Consider the following 25,146-nt stretch of genomic DNA (forward strand, 5'->3'; position numbering starts at 1 on the left):
TTTTAAAAAAGCGGCAATATACAATGCATTTCATGTCGTGCTGCCTTGCTGTATTCATTCCACAAATCAAACCATCAGGTGGCTAGTGGGTACAAGCCACGAGCTGGGAGGTGACAAACTGCGGGGAATATACAGCAGTGAGGGCTTGGGGGTGGAGGGCCACAGAGAAGTTGACGTTGCCCCCCCCCCCCTCCCCCAAAACGGGCACTCACACGCTTCCGACATTCTTTTTCTCTGCAGTAAATCACACGTAGCAACCGCACGACTGGCAAGCACATCACAATGCGCAGGGGCGCCCCCGGCCTTCTGGCCATGCGAAGCTGGCGCAGCCATAATCACAATGAATGGTGGGAGTGGGTATGTACTTCCGGCGAAGAGGATATAAAGTGGTGGATTAACTGAGGGTGAATCGGTGCTCAGAGCCATCTGTCAGCATGAGGGTGACGGTGCGGTTGGTGATCCACACCAGCTGGGCCATCTTGAGTGGGTTGGCACGCACGCTGTCTGGCAGTGGGGGCGTCGGGTAGGTGCGCACGCAGCGCGTCTGTGCATTGCCCAGCCCAAACAGACCGGCCGCAGTCTGCAGTATACATAAAAAAAAACGCTATTGACACACAGTCAGCAAGCGAGGTTGATGAGCTTCTGGGTGAAGAGGGATACTATGCAATGGGCATCTCAAGCAAGATCTGAAATGAAGCCAGGCTTGTCTACTTATTACTCTTTCAGAAGCCCATCTACATTTTGTTTTGGAAGCTGACACTACGCTTAAGCACAGGTTGCTCAACTTGCTATCTTTGGTGCACCATTAAAACGAAGCTTTCCTTGCCTCTCCCCCCCCCCCTTTCTTTTAACAAGCGATGGGTGCTGGCTGTTGCTAGCTGCTGTCTTGCATGATGGGTCACAAGGGGTTAGGGCTCGAACTATCCTCGTAGACAATGTGGTAGTTGGCTGGTAGGTTCAACACAGTGGTTTAGAACATGAGTGCATTCTGGCTTGTAAATGCAAAGTGGAACAGCATTTAATGCCGGCCATATGCACCGAGGAGCACAGTGAACATTTCACCTGGAAACGCAAAGTGAAGCAGCATCAATATGCAATGAATAACGGCCTGGGATGAAAAGTGCACTCTCACTCATACACGCAAATCCAGATGGCCTCAATGTACAGTGTGCCCATAAAGTCATGGTGCACTTTTGACTGGTCACAGGAAAGCAACAAAACAAGATAGAAATGTGAAATCTTCACCAAATGAAAGGAAAGCTCTCCCAAGTTTCCACAGTACATGTACAAAGGTGTGCGCACACAGGTGATGATGCAGCACCATGAACTGCACAGCAGCGGGTCAGCCCATGCCAGTTGAGATGTGGACGGTACAGAGGAAAGTTCAGTGTGTTCTGTGGCTTGCTAAATTCTAATCCACGACCAAAGTGCAACGCGAATGTCATTGCATGTACAACAAAGCGCCACCATTTAATCATTGAAAATAGAGAATCACAGACATTATTCCCTCTGTTACACCAGACATCCTTAACTGTGTGTGGGAAGAACATGAATATCGTTTAGATGTCTGTAGGGCAACAAATGGACGCCACATTGAACTGCACTGAAAACGTATAAAATTCTGAGAGCGTTCCTTATATTTGGTGAAAATCTCACATTTCTATTTTGTTTCGTTGATTTCCTGTGACCGGTCAAAACTGCACCATGACTTTATGGACACACTACGTAGTGGTGAGACATCAGCAGAAATGGACTATGTCGTCAATGGGTATAAACACACACTTTGAGAAACACTTTGTATGGGACAAGCTGGGTTCTGTGTGTAATTGGTGTGATGGGCACTGGTTTTTGTCGCAATTGTCTGCTATGTTGGTGTGCGACAAGTTTATGTTCAGTGAGGCCCTTGCCTGTGAAGACATGTCCAACTTTGTTGTGTGCTCTGTACTTGCAAGATGGTTGCTAGATGAGAACGGCATCCCCTGCCAACACTAAGAAAAGCCTCACTTAAAACCGATTCCCACAGTGCGAGGGATCTGCATAATAATTTCTTGAGTAGCCTTATCAGCGCGCCTTGCCCACACAAAAGAATACTGAAACGCTGATGCAATCATGTAAGCGAATGCCCAGCTGACTCGACACACAGCTGCAAGCATTATAATTATGCTCATGTAGCGTCTTATTAAAGCAGCGTCCTGCCCAGCTGCAACATTTCCTGCCACCATCTGAGGAAAGTTTCATAATCTACAGTTTCAACACATTCTGCCCACCTATTTCGATGTTTCACCACAAAGCCTTTTTGTGAAGTACAAAAGAGATTTTCCAAGCTGGGCAGATTTTTCTGAAGCAATGGTCTTCGCTGACCTTGTTTTAGCATCCATTCTGTAACGCTAGCAGGTAACAGGTTATTTCCTCTGTGCATTATGTGACCTGCCCAATTGTTTCTTCTTAGTAATCTCAACTAAAATGTCAACCATACATGTTCACTCCCTAATTTTCACTGCCGTCTTCATCCTTCTTGATGTGAGAACAATTAAATTTTATTCCTTAACTCCTCGAGTGGTCCTTACCTTCTTTTCGGGGTTGTTATCTTCCTGCTTTTGGCCCTGCGGTTTAATTCTGACAGAATGTCCCGAATACAGTCATATCTCATTACAATGAAGTCACATCTGGCCATAGAAGCTTCCTTATATTCAATATAAAGGTAAACACTGATAATGACAAAAATTTGTGACCAATCTATGTCAAAGAAGTGCAATCATAATGCTATGTACAGTTCACCTCTTAAGCGCTTTAGACAAGCCTAGCTCTTCACACGATACTGGCAAACTTTGCACGAGCTCAGCTCGCCCAAGGCAATGTTCCCATCTTCAAAGCAATTTGGAGGAATGGTGTGCATGCACTTCTTTTTTTTCTGCTACGTAGATGGCAGAACTTTTGTCAGTGCTCAAAGACATGCGTTATTTAAATAATGCTCTTTTAGTGCCCCTTGGCAGGAGCTTTTCAAAGATGGCATCAGGCAGTGACAGCTCGCTCATGGGTCATGCAGGGCTTGGTGCGAACTATGTGGCAAAGCTCTATGCACTGTTCCGTGCTTCGTGAAATTTCACGCACTTCGACACATGCCTTAGCAGAGGAAGAACGGGTGAAAAACTTCCATTGCTGCCAATTATTGCTAAGCAGAGCAGTTGATCTTGAAAGTGTGGGGATGCGTGACTCTCATGCGCCCTCTGATATGTTGTTTTCCTGCATAGCTCCCGTCTCCTGTCTTCTGGCTTTACAGCAGCAGTCGGTATGCTTGCAGGGTAGTATGAGAGATGGCACGAGTGTTGCTCCGCTAACGCCACCTAACGGCGGTGTTACTTGGGCACAAAAAAGAAGGAGGCTCTTCCTCTTTGGCTCAAGGTCGGCAAGCAGTGCAGACGTTCCGCACGTGCGCTGATCCATGCTTCTGCGAGACCGTCTCATGAGGCCTATACCGGAATGGACGAATACAATCGTTTGAACGTGCCCCCGTGTCTCGTGACCGTACACACGAACGACCAGGCGTTGGGTGTCCAGCATGGGGCGAACATATTAGCTCGCTATACAGTCATGGTGAGTCGGACTTCCGTGATTTGTCGCGCACCCATCGACATGTTTTGTGGATAGCAACTCGGCTAGCAGCATTAGTCTATGAAAGGTGCAATAAATGCCCTTGTGATTGTTTGTACTACTGTGTTGTCATTCCTTTGTCCCAAGGGCACGGGTGAGAACCCTACAAAGAATTGTAATGTAGAGCATTTTTCCTAGTTTTTGGCTTTACTGTTTGTGGCAGTGACCAATACACCTATGTTGCTTAGTGAAGAAATAATATGAGGTTTGCGTGCATAAAATATGAAGTAAACTAGTTTAAAATGCTTTAAAAGCATTTTGGAGTAAGTGAAATTTGAAAATTAGCAGTATAAGAAAAGCAAAATACTGTCACTTTTTGTCAGAATAATAAAGCGTTTAAGCAGTTAAAACTCGATGACGAATGGAGATAAAACAAATTATCGTATCGTATATAACTAAGTCAATAAAAAAACTTTCTTGCGTATATCAACATGTTGCACATGTATGCATAATTGAATATAACGAAGGTATTTCAGTGTTGGATGCGAGTTTGTCGTAATAATAATCGACTGTATCGGCAAAGCAAGCCAACAACTGTTACTCTTTCTGAGCATTTAGGATTTTTGCTACCAGAATAAGTATCCTCAGCTGTGAGCAAGCAAATGTATTCTCTTTACTTTCCTCAATATTTTTTATGGATTTTGTACTTCTGGTTCCATAGTAGGTGTAGAAAATCCATTTGTATAAGGCATAATTATCCAAATCTTTACTTTGTTTTTACAGTTCAAACAAGTTATAATAAAGTTTGCAAGTCTTTGCATTGGATAATTTGCTAGATACTTGTTCGTTTTATCAAAGTTAAACTGTACGTGCTAGTGCACTAATGTTGGGCACTAGAGAGATGACCTAAGGTGGCAGTCATTACCTGCCAGAAGCAGAGCTTGTTCTCTCCACTGGAATAGGTGGCCAGGTATTTGCCATCAGGGGAGAACGTGCAGGCAACCACAGTTGTTGAGTGGGCCGGTATTATCTGCAGAAAGAGCAGCAACCTCAGTGACCGAGCGTCAAGAAGAAATCAAAACCAAAAAGACGTGTTCTAGTGCTTGTTCTTTCTTGATTAGCGCACAAACAAAACACCAGCACAGAGAAAGCACACCAAAAATGACGCATGCACTGGCTAACAACTGAACGTTTATTCAGACAACACGCGTCATATAAGCACGAGCCTTTGCTTTACGCGAGCACTGCATCACTTAGCAGTATTACGCACGACCTTCAACCACATTTTAAAAGCACAATTTTACTGTCTAATACTGTTAACAAATCTGGAATCAGGTACTTATAACCACTCCACGTCATAAAATAAGCCTCCAAAATTTCTCTGGGCATGACATCTCTATGCAAATATAAAACGGCAGTCGCACTGAACAACGTTCGTATGAGCTGTCCCAGCAATGTCTTGCCGAATGCAAGCCCATAAAACATTTCAGGATACTATTTTTATGCACCTGTGAATCCATGTTCTCACATCTTGCAATCTGACTAAGGCACATATGTAACTACACATGTGAGATGGAGGCGTACACAACCGCACATGAGCATGACATGAGTTTGACATGCATGACATGACACAACCTCATGCCTGACTGAGCATACATCCTCCTGGTGCTCGTTTCTGAATTGATCACCACTACCTACTTCAAGTTTTATTGATTTCTTGTGTGCATCATCAAAGGATAGAATGAGACTAGTTACATGCGGAGGTCCCAGTGCTAAAAAGACCCTGAAACGATTTTGGTGATCCTTCTGATCATTCCTTCTGATCATTAACTGATGCATTTAAGTGCTTTGTGTAAAGCATGTAATTTATTATAAGGTTTTCATGTGCACTGCTACCGATTGCAGCGGTTCTGCTTTCCTGAGTTCCCCCCCCCCCCCCAAATTGACGTCAGTTGGGCGAGCTATCCGATTGGCTACCTAGTTCATGTCATCAATAATTATTCCAACTTTATGGTGAACAAATGTTGTTCATAATAGTTGGAACACTGGTTGACTTGTTTCTATAAAAAAAAAGTAACAGAAAGAGAATACACAATGACAATTTATCACTGCACTCAAGCACTTCTGGCACACAAGAAGTGTTGTACGCTTGTGTTACAACATTCTCTGTGTTGACGCAAGCAGCGCAGGCTGTGTTGGTCTCAAGCTTTCTTTTCATGAGCACCGTGGATCACACTTGTTATGTTGTGGGCTGCAAATCTATAGCGATCGGCGACATGTAAGGTGGCGATGTCATGTCCCTCTGCAAAGCAACATGCAAGTGGAGTGGCCGTAGCACATCAGACTGTCGGTATCCGATCAGCGCCAGCATCTATGTGTTTGCAGCCATCACTTCATGCCAGAGGATTGCTACAACAGTACAGAGTTCAAGCGCATCCGGTATTTGGGCAAACGCAAGTGCAAAGATCAATGGCCTGCCCGGTGCAACCACCTGGTGGCATGGATCTCCGCCATACAAACACATACCTAGTATGGCAGTAACCAAGTGTATTCTACTTTGTTGCAGGTGCAAATTTTCAGCAGGAGCGTAATCATGAACATGTCATCCTAAATGCTTAATGTTTTAGACTTGGCTAGAGCAATGGTAGCTTTGTGTTTGGGTGGTTAAGCTCTGTGCCACCAGGTGGCTGCACCATGTGGGCCGTTCACATTTACGCTAAAGCCCCTTCATCATAGCAGTAGTAGTATGGAAGGGCTTTAGTTTACACCTCCACCCATACATCAAAATGCCCAGCTTGCCTGCAATTACCAGAATACCGGACACGCTCAGTGCTGAGACAGAATGCTCGCAACACATGTGGCTTAGATAGCTTTCGCTGGGTAGCAATGGCCAGGTGGCAAGCAGAGAGGTTGGAGAGGCTACACATGCTGGCTCCAAGACAACCGGCAGTAGACATCACAACGTCACATCATGATGTTTAGCCAGTGAAGGCAGAGCTTAGCCCCGGTCGCGTGGCGAACAAGTTGAGCAGAAAAAGCATGGCTAGGGAGGAGGGTAACTTGTAATTGTCTAGCTTTCTTACTATGAGACGCTCCCCTCAAATTGTGGTGCTAATGTTTTACTAATTTAATTTAATTAATTATAGGGTTTTTATGTGCCAAAACCAATTTCTGATTATGAGGCACGCCATAGTGGGGGACTCCAGAAATTTCGAATACCTTGGGTTCTTTAACGTGCACCTAAATCTAAGTACACAGGTGTTTTCGCATTCCGCCCCCATCAAAATGCGGCCGCCGTGGCTGGGATTCGATCCCGCGACCTTGTGCTCAGCAACCCAACACCATAGCCATTGAGCAACCATGGCAGGTTAATGCTTTACTGTAGCTGTACCCTACGCGTCTACAAAATTTGTCCAAACTGTTTCAGGGACCCTTAAAGAAACTGAGGGGGTCCTCCTAATATTAAAAGACACAAAAGCAAAACACTAACTCAGTTTAGACTAATAAAGCATTGTTTGAAAACTCTGTTGTTGTTATTTTTGATGTAGTAGGTTGATTATAAGAAGAGAAAATGAAGGTCAAAGTTTCAATTTCTGAATTTCATGCCGAAACCACAACCCTGTGCGACATCATGTGTGGCATCGTGAATTCAAAAGTATTTTTTCGTATTTGGGCCACGTTGGCTCAGCAAAGGTTCCCAAAACTTGCCATATTCAGTCTTTGACTCTTTTAGAAGGCAATGCAGTCGATTTTACTGCAACAGAATTAACTAGGCCTTAGCAGATACCATCAAAGCCCATGCCCTCATGGCACGCTGGTGTGGGAATTCGAAGGTGGCGTTGTCATCTGTCTTTGGTATTTGTGATTTTTTCTGCCTTACCAAGCATCTTCTCACGGTAAGAATGGTATTTTCAGTATTGCAGAAGGGTAACTTACTTGCAGAAAAAGACAAATAAACGTGTGCACGTGGGCACTGCAAGAGAAGTTGGAACGAAGAGTAGCGCTGGTTCCTTTGTGTCTTGTTAGTTTTCTTCATTTTGGTGCCGAAAACATCCATGCGGACTCGGTTCCTTGATCATACATTTCAAAGTACCTTCTACTCCACCGTTGTGCGCTGCAGGCAGTGAAGACTGACTGGATAATGCATCGTTCATGATCAGTATGGATGCCAGGCCTCTATCTCAAGAGCTAATAGGATGGATCGCCTCAAGACCAAGCGGTCAGCTCAACGAGCACAGTATACAAAGATTCTGAAGGAAGCTCGGTTGCTACCTAGATCCTACCCTGGACAAGCCCAAGCTTTCAGGTATTTTTGACTGTCTATCTGCTAGTAACGAGCTCTCAAAGCTTAACAATGCACTCAAAGAGCACACTACTGACAATGAGCTCGAAGTAGAACACGTAACTACTGCAGAGCACGACTACTCTAGAAATTCGAAGACCAATAACCAGCAACAACTGAACATTTTTGACAACCAGGACGAGCAAGCGGAAGGTGCATCAAGGGAATTAACTGAGGTTTTGGGAACCCAACGGGATACAGAAACTGATTTTATTCCAAATCTGTAGCCCAATATTTAGCCTCAGCTCAGCCCGACACAAAACTTGCACTACTCAAGGCTGCTTCTCGAATTTTCAACCCTCTTGGTATTCTACCGCCTTTCACCGTCACTGCAAAACTTTTGTTTCGACACTTGCGGGTTTAGGCCAGTCCTGGGATGATGAGTTACCAGAGATCAAGGCGCCATGGATAGCATGGCACAGCATGGCACACAGACATAATCCAGCTTGGTTTCATCAAGATTCCACACTGTGTGCAAGATAGGCTATATGGAGTGGTCGAGAAGGGCACAATTGCATATATTCGTCGACACCAGCCTGAAGGCTTATGGAGCATGTGCCTATTTGAGAGCAGTTGACGACAGCGGAAATTGAGCTACATCACTAATAGTAGCAAAATCTCAAGCAGCACCTACCAAGACTTTAACACTTCTGATGCTCGAGCTTATGGCCACGGTAGTAGGAGCCAGATTATTAAAATACATCCACTCATTATGGGAGCCGACGCATTTTCCCTGCCTTATGTGGACAAACCATAGATCACACTGAGCCGGATCAGGGGTGACCGCAACACGTTGGGTCAGTTTGTAAAGCATAGAGTGACTGAAATTGCAGGAGTTGCTGACCCACTGCTATGGCGCTACTGCCCAGGAGAAGACATCCCGCGAGATTTATTGACTAGGGGTGTATCTGTAAAGACTCTACGTACATGTCACAGCTGGTGGAGGGGATCTGAGTGGTTATCTGAGCCAAGATCAACCTGGCTTACAGAATCATACATGAGCACACAGATCAACGAAGAGTCAAAGTATGACATGCAACATGTACTTCTTTAGCGCCGAGAATAGTGGACACCCTGATTGATTTAAGGAAGTTTAGCAGCCCGCAGAAGCACCTGCTTGTCACTGCTTGGGTATTCTGATTTGTGGATGGACGCCATCGTACTCAAATGTTGCTCAGTGGAACCATTTCAAAAGAGGAGCTAAACAAGGCTGAACTGTTTAGGATCTGTCATGCTCAGTGCAAAGTATTCATGAATGACATTGAACACCTGCGGATTAGAGATACTGACGTGAAACACTTCGTACTGCATGATCTTCACCCTTCCCTGGATCAAAGCGGGCAGCTTCAACCGGTTCAGCTGTAAAGCAGGCAGCTCAAGACTGGCTGAGGCACTAAGCTGCACATTGGTTCCTTCTTTAAATGATTCAGTAATACATACACTGCCTTTTTTTCCAGTTTCATATCATATACCCTGTGTAATAGTGCAATTGGTTCATTGTGACAATTATTGTGAGGCCATGCGTACGGATATCAGAGGAATGGGGTCATAACTGCAATAAAGGCTTCCTAAGGAAGGTTTCATTGAAAGAGTCATGAGGCAGTCATCCCCTAGAATCTGAGCAAGAGTATGCTTATTTAGGTCAGTTACTTACAGGGGACCCTGATCATGAGATAGAAACAGAAAAATAAAGATGGGTTGTAGCTCATATGGCAGGCATTACTGAGTCATGACTGGCAGTTCACCGCTACCTTTGAAACTAAAACTGTATTATTGTTGCATTCTACTGGTACTAACATAAGGGCAAAAACTTGGAGGATCACAAGGAAATTTGAAAATAAGTTAAGGGCCACGCAAAGAGCGATGGGATGAAAGATGTTAAGCGTAATATTAAGAGGTAGCGAGACAGCAGTGTGGATTTGGAATCAAATGGTGGTAGCCAATATTATAGTTGACATAAGGAGGAAGAAGTTAGGCTAGGCAAGCCACGTAATTCCTAAGGGGAGGGAAGGGAAGGTAAGCACAGTCAAGAATGCCAGAGAATTAGGTGTGATGATGAAATTGGGAAATTTGCAGGCATAACATGGGAAAAGCTGGTGCAAGACAGGGGTAAATTGGAAGTGCTAGGAGAGGCCTTCATCATGGACGGACATAAATGGGCCGTACTCAACACTCTACAAAAGGCTGGCGGGTGTTTTCAGAGACCAGAGAGTTTGTCAACACAGTCTTGAACCAAGGTGACAGAAATGACGAGTACAACCTTAGTTGTAGTTGAAGGAGTGGATTGCAAGAGTGCACAAAAATGAAAAAAAGAGAAAGAAAGAAATAATGGACATGCCTGCGACTTGGAGGCCCTCAGTTCATAGATAGTCAGGTTGCCGCTCTTGGCTCCAACAGCGATGCGCCTCGTTGCCCCACAGTAGCTGACGTTGTGGAATCTGCAGAAAATGCAATGCAAACGTCAGACACGTTCTCAAGACGAATGAAAGAGCAGAAGCATGACGTCAACGAAAACCACTGTCTGTCCACAGGTGCAATTGTCATGTACACAAGTGCAATCACACCATCAACTGGGACAATGCATCAGTTATTGCCAAAGTAAGAAATTTGATAAACAGGCTACTGCTCAAATCATTGCTGGTAGTACAGTCAACTTCTGCTAATTCAAGCTTGATGGGACTCACAGAATAAATGAAATTATCTGGTGGGTCAAATTATAAGGAGAGGCACAAGAAACGGCCAGCCAAACCACTGCCCTTGATTTGGCAGTACTTACCCGATTCTAATGCGCCCACAAATCTAAGCATACCCAGTTTTTATGTATTTATAGCAGAAAGCGATGTGCACCCAAACCTAATGTGTACTCAATTTTATAACACGAAATATGTAGTAGCATGTTTCTAATTCTGGCAATCAGAAAAAGAAACCAGGGAAGTTTCACCTTGACAGATGTAAAATTTCTTTAAAATTAATGTTCATTCTCACCGCTCTCAGACAGCACCTAATCACTGTCTACAGACCACAACATGTCATTTTCTGTACGGTCCACTGTGCGTTTGATATTATCCAATTACTGAACCACTCCACAAGCATCGCAAATGGAATGATGGCCCACATCTACTAGACTTACCATTTCACCAGTTCATCCTGTGATGCATAACAAAATGTTCATTAATAAATCGAAGACTAATATCATATGTTTTCACAGCCCATATAAAGCAGTCGCGGATATTTCCCTGTTTATCTCCACACCAGTGACTGCCTTGCATGCTCATGTCCTCCGCTAACTCTGGTAAATAGCACGAAATACCTGGGGCTACACTTCGACGACACGTTGTCATGGAATGTCCACATTGAAGAGCTCGCAAAGCGCTTACGTGCTGTGTGCGCTCATTTGTATGCCCTAAAATCTTTCTGTGATGTAAATGTTCGTAAAATGGTTAAAAAGGCACTTAGGGAATCGATCATAAAGTACGGAATAACAATTTATGGCTTTGCTTCTTCTAGTAGACTTAGGATAATTAACCGCATCCTAAAAAAAATTGCCTACAGCCTCTCGTATGGCACACTTGGTCATGGGGAAGATCTCTTGCTGAGCAAGTACCAGTCAGACATGTTGTTTGTCAAGCAACAAGTTTTGTTCGATGCCATGTGTAAAAGTTATTTTTCTACTAAATTCAAAAACTTGAACGTGAAATCTCGCAGCTTACGTCAGATAGAAAAATATGTGGTACCTCGTGCGTACACAAACTAAGGCAAGAGAACTCGTGCTTTCTATGTGCCAGCTAATTTCAATAAATTGAATGAGAATGATATTGCGGGAACATTTAAACAAATAAAATTGCATTTAAGGTTATGGTTGATACGTAATGTCCATATTTTTTGAAGTTTTCTTCGGGATTTGAAGCATGCAAACCTGATTGCAAAGTCATCTCTAATGTCAATGTGTCTTTTTTCCCCTGCTGATGCAATAATATCTTTTGTTCAAATAATATCTTTTGTTCACTTTTTGCAATATCATTTTTTTCCTATATTCTTTTTATTTTATTTGTACGCATATCAGTACTACCAGCTGACTGCCCAGCCTCGCACACAAGCAATGTTGCTTATGCAGGCTGGATCTGTAACCATGACATGACTGGATGTAATAAAGATTGTTATTATTATTATTATTATTGTTATTATTATTATCAGAAGCACCTGACATGACTCTGTTGTCACTAGCTTATCGTGTAAACTAGCATGTTTTGAATAAGCTTTGATAATTAAAGCCTCGAAACGATGCATCATGTTCACCAACCTATGCAAAAACTTATTCTGCCACCATCTTGTGTTTACAATGGTGGTGACGGTGTCTTCACCAGTGGACTGCTGCTAAAGCTGCAAACGTGGTTTCGCACCAGATTGTAATATGCAGGCAATTTTTGGACAAAGTGGAAACGAGGCGAGTTAGAAACGAGTAAATTTGTTGATTATCAATTGTGAGCCGCTGTTCTCTTTTCAAAATCTGATGAAGGCAGGTCGACATTGGATGTTTTTGGCGGAACATAATGTGTTGTTCATTCACTGTCCCCTAACATCGCTGAAACAGACGCCACGGCCATTGTGATTGTGACTTAGGTCAGGCATGCTTGTGCTGACCAGTGAAGTTCGAATTATGTGGAGAGGGCTGATTTGAGTATCGAAATAATGAAACCTTTGGTTCATAGAAATGTATTGGCGCTGGCTGGGACCCTTGGTTGAGACTGAATCAACCAAACAATTGAATTACATGAGTTGAATTAATGGAAGGCTTTTAATTTAGCAACAGCTAAATTAAAAAATAGCTTGCATTTGTATATTTGTGCAGAGCCATGCCTCCATAGTTTGCAAGATATCCAGTGGAAGAAAAAGTCAAAAGACGCAGCCATTGTGCGAATCTACAGGTGCTGACTGATAATTTGGACAGCTCTGCAACATCGCCACAGGCCCCATAGACTACATGTATGAGGACGACTGAAATTTTAGCCACATCACAGTGAGTCATGTGATAATTCAGACTCTTGACTGCACAACCGCATGCCAATTTGGCCATTGAGTTGAGCAGAAATATGGTGACATTTTGGTTTTGACATGTCGCCAGCACTGTTGTCAGCCGCGTTGCTGGCACCTCCTTGAAACCGAAAGTAGCAAAGCCTAGTTAGCCGCTGACCCCACCCAAACTGCAAGACAGGCCAAACCAAACCAGTAAGTTATAAAGACTGCACTTGCAATTTGTCGTGTGCGTTTCACATGTCCAGCACTTGTTAATAAAGGTGGTAAATTTTAACAGCGACTGTATGTGGCGATAACTCACCGCACCGCCATGATGAAGTGGTTGAAGTACATGACTATGCCTCTGAACAAGTTTCGCATTGGGTAATCCATTAAAAACTGGAACCCGGGTGAGTTCACAGCAAAAGAAAAACACGAAAATGTGGAGAGCAAGTTCCACAGCTTTAGGAAGCACGAAGCAAGGTATGCTCAGTACTGTCGACTGGAGGACGTACCTGCAAATGGCAGGAAACAGTTCGTTGAGGCCACGCATCTTCAACTGCGTGTGATCCAGGCAGTGCAGCACAATCTCCATCACCTGTGCCGAACACAAGCGACGAGAGCGCATGAGAGACATGAACACTGTTACATGATTCAATAATGCATGGCCTGTGCCAAGGAGGTGAATAAGATTATCAAAAAACACATGCACACACGCGTGCGAAAGAATGCGGAGTCTGTTCAGTAACTGATATTTAAAAGAAAAACTGAGACTGTTAAACTACACATCTGGAACGCTTAAGGCATGCACATTTCTGATGAATCAGGCATTGACTGGCAGCCAAGGATATTTTCAATGTGCTGCATGCTGCATAGAGACGGCAAACAACCCCTCACGTGTACTCTATGGAATTTTCATAGTATTCTGCATTATTAGAGACTGGGTCCCTGGATTAAATAAATAACAATGATAAAATGCTGCAAGAAAAATCTTGACAGGTTTTTCTGTAAGTGATGATGATGGGCATGAGCTACAATGAACTCTCCAAAAAGACTTCCAGGTGTTCCTGATTTCGAAAATCTTCCAAACGCTCACGACCACTACAGATGCTGCTTTCTACATGGACATCAAAGAACACTGCCAAAGGTTATCCAGCAAGTATTCGATAAATGACATCTTCAGGTTGCATGAACCCCTGAGTCAATACAGATTTCAAATGTTTAAATGCACACTTGTTATTAAAATTGGAATAATGTAATTTTGACGAATAATACTGTATGCATACATGCGTAGGACTTGAGTTATTATGTGCACCTTGCTTTGAAACACATTGCTGTTTTTTTTCTACCACTTTCTTTGACTTATGCTTGTTTAATTTGCATATTATACTCATAATTTATATGCCTTTTGTAGCTTGCAGACCACTCCTGCAACTCAAAGAAGGGCTCTGGGGTCCTGCCATTGGATCTAACAAGTAAATGGATAAACTGATTGATACATTCACTGATTGATATGTCCCTCCCTATGGAATCTTCTGCCCAGTAGTGCAATCAATACTTCTTACAGTTTGCTACAGCACCCTTTGCACTAAAGCATAGGATTTTTTGTGGAATATTGCAGTAATTTCACTGTTTGGCTTCAGATGTTTACAGCCAGGCTGTTCACCTGTGCTCTTTTTCTGTGGCTATTTCGGGACAAGGACAGCGGGAATTTAAAAAATTTTGTGAGACCGTAATCCCTTAGTGCAGTCAAACCTTTATGTAACAATGATGCATATAACTGGATGTAGGGGCGTAGACCTGCACAATCTTCATTTTGTACCTCTTATTAAGTTTCACAACAAGACCTGCCACCCTCTCGTTAATGCTATAGAATTCCTGTATGTTACCAGCTATATTCTTATTAATGAGGAATCCGACTCCTCTTCTCTCCGCTACGCCCCGGTAGCACAGGACGTGCCCGCTTTTTAGCACTGTATATGCTTCTTTTGGCCTCCTAACTTCACTGAGCCCTATTATATCCCATTTACTACCCTCTAATTCCTCTAATAGCACTGCTAGACTCGCCTCACTAGATAACGTTCTAGCGTTAAACGTTGCCAGGTTCATATTCCAATGGTGGCCTGTCCGGAGCCAGTGATTCTTAGCACCCTCTGCTGCGCCGCAGGTCTGACCGCCGCCGTGGTCAGTTGCTTCGCACCTGCTGGGGACTGAGGGCCGGGGTTTGATACTAAGATATAACGAAAAAATTTAACTTGGTCTTTTTTTTTTGCCAATGCTAGCATGTCGCAATAAATGCTTACAGCAAAGATAGAAGATAAGGAAGGCATTTTTATGTCGGATGTGACTTTGCTGTAATGAAGTTTGACTATGTTGATACTTGTTACTGACAGCTGAATGAGCTGGTAAATTCATTGCAGAAAAAATAAAAATAAAAAGCAAAGCACGGAAATGAGGATGCGAACACAAAAGAGACTTAACAATGCAAGGAAGCTTTAACTTGGGAACAATTCCAATTTCCCCTTTTAAGTAAACGTGAAATGTAGGAATGCACTTTCCAGACAACCGCTGAACGGACCTGAATAAAATGCATTGCATTTAGAAAAGAAAGCTGAATATTACTGACTCTAGGAAGCCGAGTTTTGATGTAAGGCTTCACGGTTCTTATAAAAATTTTGAAAGACAGAAAGTTGAAGAAAATGAAACACGAAACTTTGAAATGCAGAAAAAAAAAAGAATGCACAGCCTAATATAAAAGATCAAGCCTCTACAGTTAGAAGCCCAACTTTTTCTTTCACATGCAACAAACCTCAGCAACTCAGCGCAGTAGACGCTGAGTAAAACAGTACATCCATTCCAATGTATTTAGACAAGAGTTCGCAAGGCAAAGCTTCCTCCGAACTCCTCATTAGCCCTAATCCATCGCAGCCAACTGTGCGTCTTATCGACTTGCCTCAACGAGCAGGTCGGCCACCTCCGTCTGCATCTTGTCGATGAGCAGCTCCACGATGCGCAATATCTCGGGCCGTGCACGGCTCAGCACCGTCTGGTGCAGCGAGATGTTGAGCGACTGTGCATTCTGAGCGAGCGTGTTGTAGCGGTGCACCTCGCGGGCCAGCGTCGTGATGAACGTTGGCGGACGCGCCGTCGCAATGAGGGACAGCGCGTGCCGCGCTGTGCGGCACGAATCTGCCGCCGGTGTCAGCGGCAGCCCGTACGACATGCTGCGCAAAGACAGACAAAAGCGGCAGCACATCTAAGATGGAGGCTTGAGCAGAAATTACGGGGAGGAAATGACGGGAACCTGCTGCCTCATTCCTTAACCGTTTATGGATAAAGACGAGCCGAGCTTGTCGAGCGCGTACTTGCAAAAAAAAAGACAAACGAGGAGTCCAACTTGTCTGGTGCTGATTGTACTTTTTCCTGCACCCCACGAGATTGTTTGAGCTCCTCTCTCTCTCTGTGCTTGTTGCAAACGACACCAGATGGTGCAAGTAGCCTGTTTGAAGTAGTCTTCAAAAGCGAAGTTGTGAACAGAGGCACTTTGCAGCAAAGCTGTTGGTGTGACTAGAAGTGCTGAAAAACGTTACATGCCTGTTATCACAGCTTTTTTGAAAAAATAGCTCACTCGTAAAGTTTATATTTTGACGAAATATGGAGACTGTTAAGGGTGACATGCAGGCAAATTTTGAACTGTGCGTTTCAATTAGGGGTTAAATAAACATTGCTACACCTTCGTTTTCGGCTTGTTTAGAGGCATTATATGAAGCAGTTCAAATGTTTATCTGCTTCCCTCGGAAGACCAAAATGGCAGAGATTTTCTATTTTGAGGAAATTAACTTTGGCTTAATTATGACAATCTGGCTTGTTTTTTTAATGCGCACCTAACTCTAAGCATGCAAGCCTTTTCTGCATTTTGTTTCCATTGAAATTTGGTTGCCACAGCGGGAATCGAACCATCAACCTCATGCTCAGCAGCGGAATGCCATAGCCGCTGAGCAACAGTGTCCTATGTAAACCAACGTAGCCCAATCTTAGGCTTGTATTGGCCCTGCATGCTATGCTGCTGGTGTTTCTGAGCCTTGGAATTAATGACTTCAATCCACCAATCCGATGCGTGGGGCAACAAAACTGGGCTAGATCATGGTGGCAACCAATATGATGAGTAATCAGTGATCGCCTTTAACTATAGTGGATCCCATTATAACGAACATTATGATTGTAAGGAATGCGCTTGCTGCATCCGAGAATTTATAAATGAGTGATCATCAGAGAAAAAGGCAAGAAATGCCAAAACATTTTCTTGAAGAAGTCATTATAAGGTGTTTTGTTTCTTCAACATGGGCCCTAGAAACATGGTTTCTGCAAATTAACAGCTATAATCACGAAACTGTACTAGCTTGCCATGAACTCTGTCAAGATGTAATGAATATGTGCATAAAACAAATATCAGATCTAACAAAGAGGTACGTTCATGTGCAACGTGGCATTGTTAAAACAAGATTTCACTGCATTAATTTTAGCAGAATGAAACAAGGAATAATGAGTGATAGCGTAAAGAAAAAGAATGGTAAATGCTTACACTGCCCTGCTGAAAGGCAAAAGCAAGAGAAGTAGACAAGCTTTTCACATAATAAGCATGATGCACACAGATGCAACATGTACAATACTTACATTGCTGATTAGTGATGCAAAACTATCAGTAAATTTACCTGCTACCTATAGTATTGATAGTTTTCTTAAACATAAATAAAGTTATGGGGTTTTACATGCCAAAACCACTTTCCGAGTATGAGGCACGCTTCAGTGGGGGACTCCGAAAATTTGGACCACCTGGGGTTCTTTAACGTGCACCTAAATCCAAGTACACGGGTGTTTTTTGCACTTCGCCCCCATTGAAATGTGACCGTCGTGGCTGGGATTCGATCTCATGGCGTCGTGCTTAGCAGCCAAACACTATAGCAACCACAGCGGGTAATTAAGCAACCATGGCGGGTAATCTTCTTAAACTATATAGAAAAAAAAATACTCTTAATAGTATACTATCGATAACAGTGTCAATAACATCACAACATTTTGCTACGAAACTATCGATAGCACTATTGATAACACCGCAATCAATATCTTGCTATGAAGCTATCGATAGTACTGCAATAGTTTGCTACAGTAGAACCCCATTGATATGTTTTTCAAAAGACCATGGAAAAAAAGGTTTAGCAGCCGGGAAAATGTAACAGTGAGGAAGGTCGCAAATCGCTACAGTAATGTCAGCAACAGCTCTGAATGGCCGCCAGTACAGTTACTGGACGTCTTGGTGCTCATACTGTGAATGGGGACGGCGCATATGTGCACATACATTTAGGGGACACGTAGTCCGTGACAGAGGTCCCCTTTCAACTCTTCATGTTTCACCGCAGTACTGTGTGTGTGCTTCACTGCATAACCCAGCTTTATTGTAGCTCAATGATAGAGCATTGCACACGTAATGCGAAGACATGGGATCGTTCCCCACCTGTGGCAAGTTGTTTTTCCAACCACTTTTACATTAATTTAGAATTTCTTTATTTCAATTAGTAAGTACAAGTAATTTCCCCTGTGTTATCCTTAGTGTCTTTGTTTGTTAGCTTCTTATGATTAATAAAAATCGGGTCCCAAAGTTAACTTCTCGTTTGTGCAGCTTTAGTTGCTTATAGTAAATTCTGTCACTTGTTGCAATGTACTGGTCAATTGTAGCTATGTATACAGTGATTGTCTACGTGGCATTGCTGCAAGCAAATTTCCCACTGCACCATAAATTTATGTGACAGCAGCGTTCAAACGCAATGTAAGATGCGGGGACATAACAGAATGGCAACATATCAAGCGGGAATATAATATGTGGGAGTCAATGGGACCTAAGTCAGGACAGCGAAAATGCCGCGTAACACCCAGGAAAACACAAAAGCGAGGAACGTATCAACAGTTTTTCATTGTATTGAGCATGTGATCAATAGCTTTGCAATTTTGAGCTTGTGAGGCTACTGAAAACTTTGCTATAATTGACCAGCATTAAGGGTTAGTGCATGTGATTGGGAACTGGGAAACATCACCAAGTTTATGTTGAAGTGTTTACACGAAATACGTTGTGAAAATTTACATTCGTATTGATAGAGCATTATAGTGTGCTGTCGATAATACTATGAATAGTTCAATAATGACTAAATTAAAATTAAATTATGGGGTTTTACATTCCAAAACCACTTCCTGATTATGATGCAGGCCGTAGTGGAGGACTCCAGAAATTTCGACCACCTGGGGTTCTTTAACGTGCATCTAAATCTAAGTACACAGGTGTTTTCGCATTTCGCCCCCATTGAAATGCGGCCGCCGTGGACAGGATTTGATCCTGCGACCTCGTGCTCAGCAGCCTAACACCATAGCCAAATGAGTAAACTAGCGCTAATACTTCACTAGAGTAGAAATTTGGGCTAGTTGATTATTTTCTCTTCTACATTCGTTCCTCGTTTTACATGCTGTTACTTGACAATCATTGATAGTACTACCAATGTTTTTGCATCACTACCACTGATGCATAAGTTAGCAAAATGCTAACAGCTTTGTCTCTCAATGGTTTTGAGCAGACGGTACAGCACAATTCCAGAAAAGGATTATTTGCCTCTTGAACAGAGGTACAACATTAACATTATATGAAAGTGTGAGTACTTGAGTTAAAGGTTCAAGTCCAGTATACTTGTTGATGGAATCCTATTCAATTCTTGTTATGCCTAATATTGAGATAACTTGAACTGCTCAGTAGCTAAGTTTACCAGAGCAGCCTCAACATTGCTGTGATGAGAATCTTGTGTATCACAGCATACCCCAATGCCAGCGAAATGTCCATGCAAGTTCGATCACAACATCGTTTTTAGTGCAGAGACTTTTGATGCGCTGCGCATTGTCAGTGCTGCTGTCACACACGGCACTTGAGTGTGGACTTTCTGGTCCGTTGCATCGTGTATGGCTAGTCACTGCCAAGTAGAGATAAAAAAAAAAAAGAAACAGAATCGGCACACTTCAGTGATTCCTCTAGCTCAGAACTCGCTTTTCGTGACATCATTCTCTCACAGCTGACTCCGCCCCGTTCTCAAGGAAAACTTCTTCGCCTGTAACAGTTGCCTCGTCTTTTTATTGTTACCACAGAACTTAGTTGGTCCCAAGGACGCATGCCAGACTGACCATTGCAGCACTCTTTGTCTCTCGAAGTTAATACTTCGGCCCTCTTCCCTTTTGCAAAAGGCTATGCTTGGCACTCCCTAGTAATTACTTTGTTAACACCTCATAATAGGTATGCCCATTTCTCAAGAACAATAATTGTTTGGAACACCTTTTCTGAACAAATCATAACACAGTATTTATTGTCACATTTTGAAATGCATTATCATTCGTGACATTGTTTACAGATGTATTTATATTTATACTCTTGTTTCTCATGTTGTACTTCACCAACAGCAACCTTTTCTTGTACAGCTACAGCAATATGCTCTGTAATATTCATTTTTTTTGTTAGTTTTGTATATTTACCACCTGCAGAAATGTCGCACAAGATTGCACTATCTATAAATAAAATAGAAAAATGAGGTTAATGTGAGTAATTGCAAAGGGTCATTGTTAAGGCTGCACCAAGCAGTCCCATGAAAATTTCCCGCTTTGTGCTTTTTACTAAGCGGTGTCTAGTGCCACTACACTTCAAATAATGAGTTTAAAATTCATGTGCTGTGGTCGGGGCCACGATAAGATTCAAATAATGTGATATTGCTATAATGAGTGGTTACTGTACATTGTTTCAAAACTGCACATCTTTGTATCAGCTTTGCTGCTTCACTGTATAATTCTTCACTGCCCAGTGAAGAACTGGTAGGGTTGTAACCACATTGTGTCCCCACGGAAAGGTCACCACGGCAACACGAAGACAAGCCTGCGACATCACAAATTTGGAACCATTGTGTCTTTTTAACATTACCTACGGAGAAATGTAATGCTGCCGTCTATGCGTTTCTTAACAGGCACTGTTAGGAAACTCATGCCCATCATGGAAATGCTGGGAATATGAGCGAGCTCAGCTTGTCTCAAATATGGCTTGGCTTTAAACACTGCCATAGTTGCACAAATGAAGCTAATCACTATAAAACATTTAAGTTTGCCAAGTGAAAGGAAGACGAATATAGAATTAAAACTGACTTGTATTGAATGCAGACCTTGTCATTCTTCTAACATTACTGACCTTCCAGTACTTTTCAAGCAGAAGTTCCTATGCTTTAATAAAAAGTTTTCTTGCGTAATAATACAGAAAAAAATACAAGAGAGAATTTCATGTGTTGTCTTGGAAGACTCGATCATTGTGACAGAAAGAATGCTGTTAGATGTGCCTTCAAAGTTTTCGCACTCTCTAAAAAGAAAGGTGAAAGCGCGCGCGCGCACACACACACACACACACACACACACACACACACACACACACACACACACACACACACACACACACACACACACACGCACGCACTCACACGCACGTGCACACACACACACGCACGCACACACAAACATTACAGTGTCAGTTTTCTCTCTGGGTAATTATAAAGAACTCTATGCTGGGAACCATGTGGAGAGCCCCAAACTTGGCTCCAAAAAGCAAGCTAAAAAAAGCATGAAACATAACAAACACTGCTGCCAAGTGACAGAAGAGGGGAAGGCACCAACCTGGGCACGAGCTTGTCCGAATCGCAGCATAGTTCAAGCAGGCCAAGCAGCACACGTGATACGTCCATGTGTGCCTGCCAGACCGTGAAGCCCCGGCCAATCAGGTCGATGGCCGCTCGGCGTAGCGATGTGTGTGCAGGCAGAGCCGGGGACGCGGGCGTCAGCAGCAGGTACGCCAGCGCCTGGCCTGCGGCCACACATGCGGCAAATTAACTCGCTGCCGGCCTCAGTCCAGCTTGGACCAGCCATGTTGTACTGAACCGTGGTCGCACATAAAGGTTTACAAATCAGAACTGCGGCTGGCATTTATAGTGCTTTAATTTCTTGCTTCTATCACCCTCTCTCCCTGCCTTTAATGTGTAAACATTCCTTGGCCAGCTCCCTAGCCCCATCACATGAAAAGTGTAAAGCCTTCTTTCTGCACAAAAATGCGTAATTTGCAAAGTTAAGACGTTTAATTGTTAGGATAGTGTAAATGTAGATGATTGAAAACTTTTAAGTAATAAGGAACAATTTAAAGCAAAAAAATAAAATAAATTGAAAATACCCATAGAGATACATAGGGCTCCCTAGGAGAAGCATATGTAAGGCTGGACCAACTGAAATTTGGGGTGGGTCAACTTGAAATTTGCAGGTGGGCCAACTTGAAATTTGCGGGTGGGCCAACTACAGGTTTTCCTGCTCAATTCAATCCAAGCGGCAGTCAATTTAATCCAAACACCAGTCAATTTAATCCAAGTGCCAGTCAATTTAATCCAAGTGACAGTCAATTTAATCCAAGCACCACTGTATTTAGTCCAAACGCCAGCGAAAATAATCCAAATGCCATTGAATTTAATCCAGGCATAACGGAATTCAAGAATCTCTGAATTTTAAGACTTCTGAAGATTTGCAAACATATTATGTGTTAATACCTTGAAAATGAAAGAGCAAGCTGAGAGACCAATAGCTATCTTGCCACATGACTAACGACAACTTTTAGAAGTTTTTATTTTCAACTTCGTTATGAGAGCAACACAGCAGATGACAATTCTCGAAATAAATTGAGAGGAAACGTCAGAATCAGTACGTTGAGGTAATGATACACATGCGATTTGGTCATGGCTATCAAACGAAACAATAACGAGTGATTCGATGATAATCACTAGGTCCTCGCAGGGAGGCTTCTGTCGCTAGTGAATAGGATTCACTATTCTACTGCGATATCTGCAGCCTCTAATTGAACACCTTGTCATCAATAGCACTAAAACACACATGAATAACATCTATTTGCATAACACACCTAACTAATATAGTTAAGTCACTAGTGAGCACAAGTGAAATATAATGCGCAGTTCAGGGTTTTCGGTGTTTTGCACAACATAACTTCATATATATCCAATGAAATGCGATGAAATGAGTGACTCACTATGCCTACTATAAACTCGTATGCTTAAGTCACTGGTGAATATTATTCACCTATTTTACTATCACTGAGGCAGCTTTCACTCATGAGTGCTGTCAATGGTATCAATCAAGGCATAGCAAGGTGTTAACTTATACCGTCGAGTTTTTAGTGATCACTATGCGCTCACTGCGATGTTCTCCAATTTTCATGCAGAATAGCACCATAGATATAAAATGAAATGTCATTCAGACAGCGATTCAATAACTATTATTTAATAACTATAGGAGATACTAAGATTGATTCCCTAGTGATGAAGAATAACTTTGTGTAATGTGATGGTTACAGCGATCATTCATGCACGGCACCAATGGTATAAATGAAAGTGTCAATAAATGTGAGTTTTAATCAGACAACAGTGCTAATTGACATCACAGAGCTGTTAATGATCACTAGCCATAAGCTCTGTTCGGTGTTCTTGTACTTTTATGTAGCATAGTGCAATGCATTCTTTGCCATTGGAATGGCCATAGGTAGGCATGCATAAGCTAGGAAAAGCAAGTAAGCAAAATTATGCAAAAACGAAGTGACAGCCAAGCCAAACAATGCTTACGTATTAGTAGACAATTCTCATAATTTTTGTAGCTTTCTTTTTATCTGCTAACACTTTGCTGTCTTTTCCGTTTTCCCCAAGTGCTGGAAATTTGTCTTCGTTCTGACTAGCCAAACTTTCTGTATTAGCTACTTCAGTAGATCAACCTTTTAACATGTTTGATCTCCCTGATGGTTCATTTTTCCTTTTCATTGTTGAAGTATCCATATTCTCATTCGTAATAGAGTCAACTCATTATAATAAGGTTGCATCCACCCCAAGAATACCTTGATCATGTCCAATATTCGTTATAAGCATATATTCGTGACACACTCTGATAGAAAAAAAATATTTAATTTTCTTTTTTATACCCTACAATGTTTTGTTATATCGATGCTCATTATGTTGAGATTTGACAGTAAGTAGTCAATGATGCCTTTGAAATGCTTTTTCTTTTTAGCATATTTATGCCAGAGCATACCTGTACTTCGTGTTATGAAAGTGGTTATTTTCACAGTACAGCTAATGAAATATATTATTTCCGAATGTACACCAATTTCACAGATATTGTAGTTTCTTATTATAACTGCGGTATCATATTACACACCTATATGTATACTCATTGTCATACTTGTGCACTATTTATCGCTGCTGAGATGTGGCTGGAGCCCCACCAAACGAACATATTTTTTCTGGCTACTTTTCCTTGCCTGCATGACATCGCAGAAATAAAGTGATTTCCCATTAATGTTCAGTTGCCTGAGCGTCTCTTTTCAGCATTTTTTTTTTCCGGAGAGTTCTTTCTTTTTTTCAAGTGTGACCTACGTGACATATTCATCTTTGACTGGGCAGATTGGCTTTTGCAATTCGTGAATTTCTGAAAGTGTTTGTAACAGAGTAAATGACAGTCGGACTGTGAGTACTGAAGTGTGCAATCCTGCATGGCACTGCACTTTTATCCGCAATACCCTCCAATGAAAGTACCTATTAGCCACACATGGCACTCGCACCATAATGTTAGCTGCAATGCTCTGAAAAGCAAAGAAGTCAAGACACAGCAGCGTTAGATGTTCCTAGGAATTCTGCCACCTTTTACACCACATTTTCATCAGCTGCTTTAGCCATGTGCTGTGTACTCCATTTCATATAAAGCAGGCAATGCTACGAAGGCTATAGAGACTTCTCTTACTGCTCACATCAGCGATAAAAAAATAGTGGCTCACACATGAAAGATAATTGATAATTCGATGTAACAATGTCATTGCTTCTGTCGTTGCTTCTGTGTCGTCGAGATATTGCCGGTGAAATCTCCCCGACATGCTTCTTCCATAAGCGACGTGAACATAGTCAGGTCAGGGCTCTTCGAGACACTATGAGAGAATTCACTAATATGTATGTCACGCACTTTAGAACTGAGCATGGTACCAAAGCTTCAACAACTAGTGTCGAAATCCCACCCCCAATCTTACACTCCACCTTCCAATTTCA

General features: G+C 42.5%; 1 protein-coding gene across 6 annotated transcripts in view; it reads right to left on the bottom strand.

Moving 5' to 3' along the window:
* The window catches only part of Rbcn-3B (WD repeat-containing protein Rbcn-3B), a 170,238-nt gene that overhangs the window by 8,513 nt on the left and 136,579 nt on the right, over positions 1-25,146 (bottom strand). For 5 of the 6 annotated variants that reach the window (XM_065429602.2, XM_070536879.1, XM_065429600.2 and 2 more), the window contains 6 exons: positions 21,683-21,869; positions 15,900-16,170; positions 13,462-13,544; positions 10,272-10,371; positions 4,517-4,621; positions 400-580 (listed from right to left, as the gene is read on the bottom strand). In XM_065429602.2, the coding sequence (XP_065285674.1) occupies positions 400-580; positions 4,517-4,621; positions 10,272-10,371; positions 13,462-13,544; positions 15,900-16,170; positions 21,683-21,869 (927 nt within the window). Of the gene's footprint in view, positions 1-365; positions 581-4,516; positions 4,622-10,271; positions 10,372-13,461; positions 13,545-15,899; positions 16,171-21,682; positions 21,870-25,146 lie in introns of all 6 variants that reach the window. The other variant, XM_070536878.1, reaches the window with a different exon arrangement.

Source organism: Dermacentor albipictus, chromosome 4, assembly GCF_038994185.2.
Source record: "Dermacentor albipictus isolate Rhodes 1998 colony chromosome 4, USDA_Dalb.pri_finalv2, whole genome shotgun sequence".
NCBI classification, from domain to species: Eukaryota; Metazoa; Arthropoda; class Arachnida; order Ixodida; family Ixodidae; genus Dermacentor; species Dermacentor albipictus.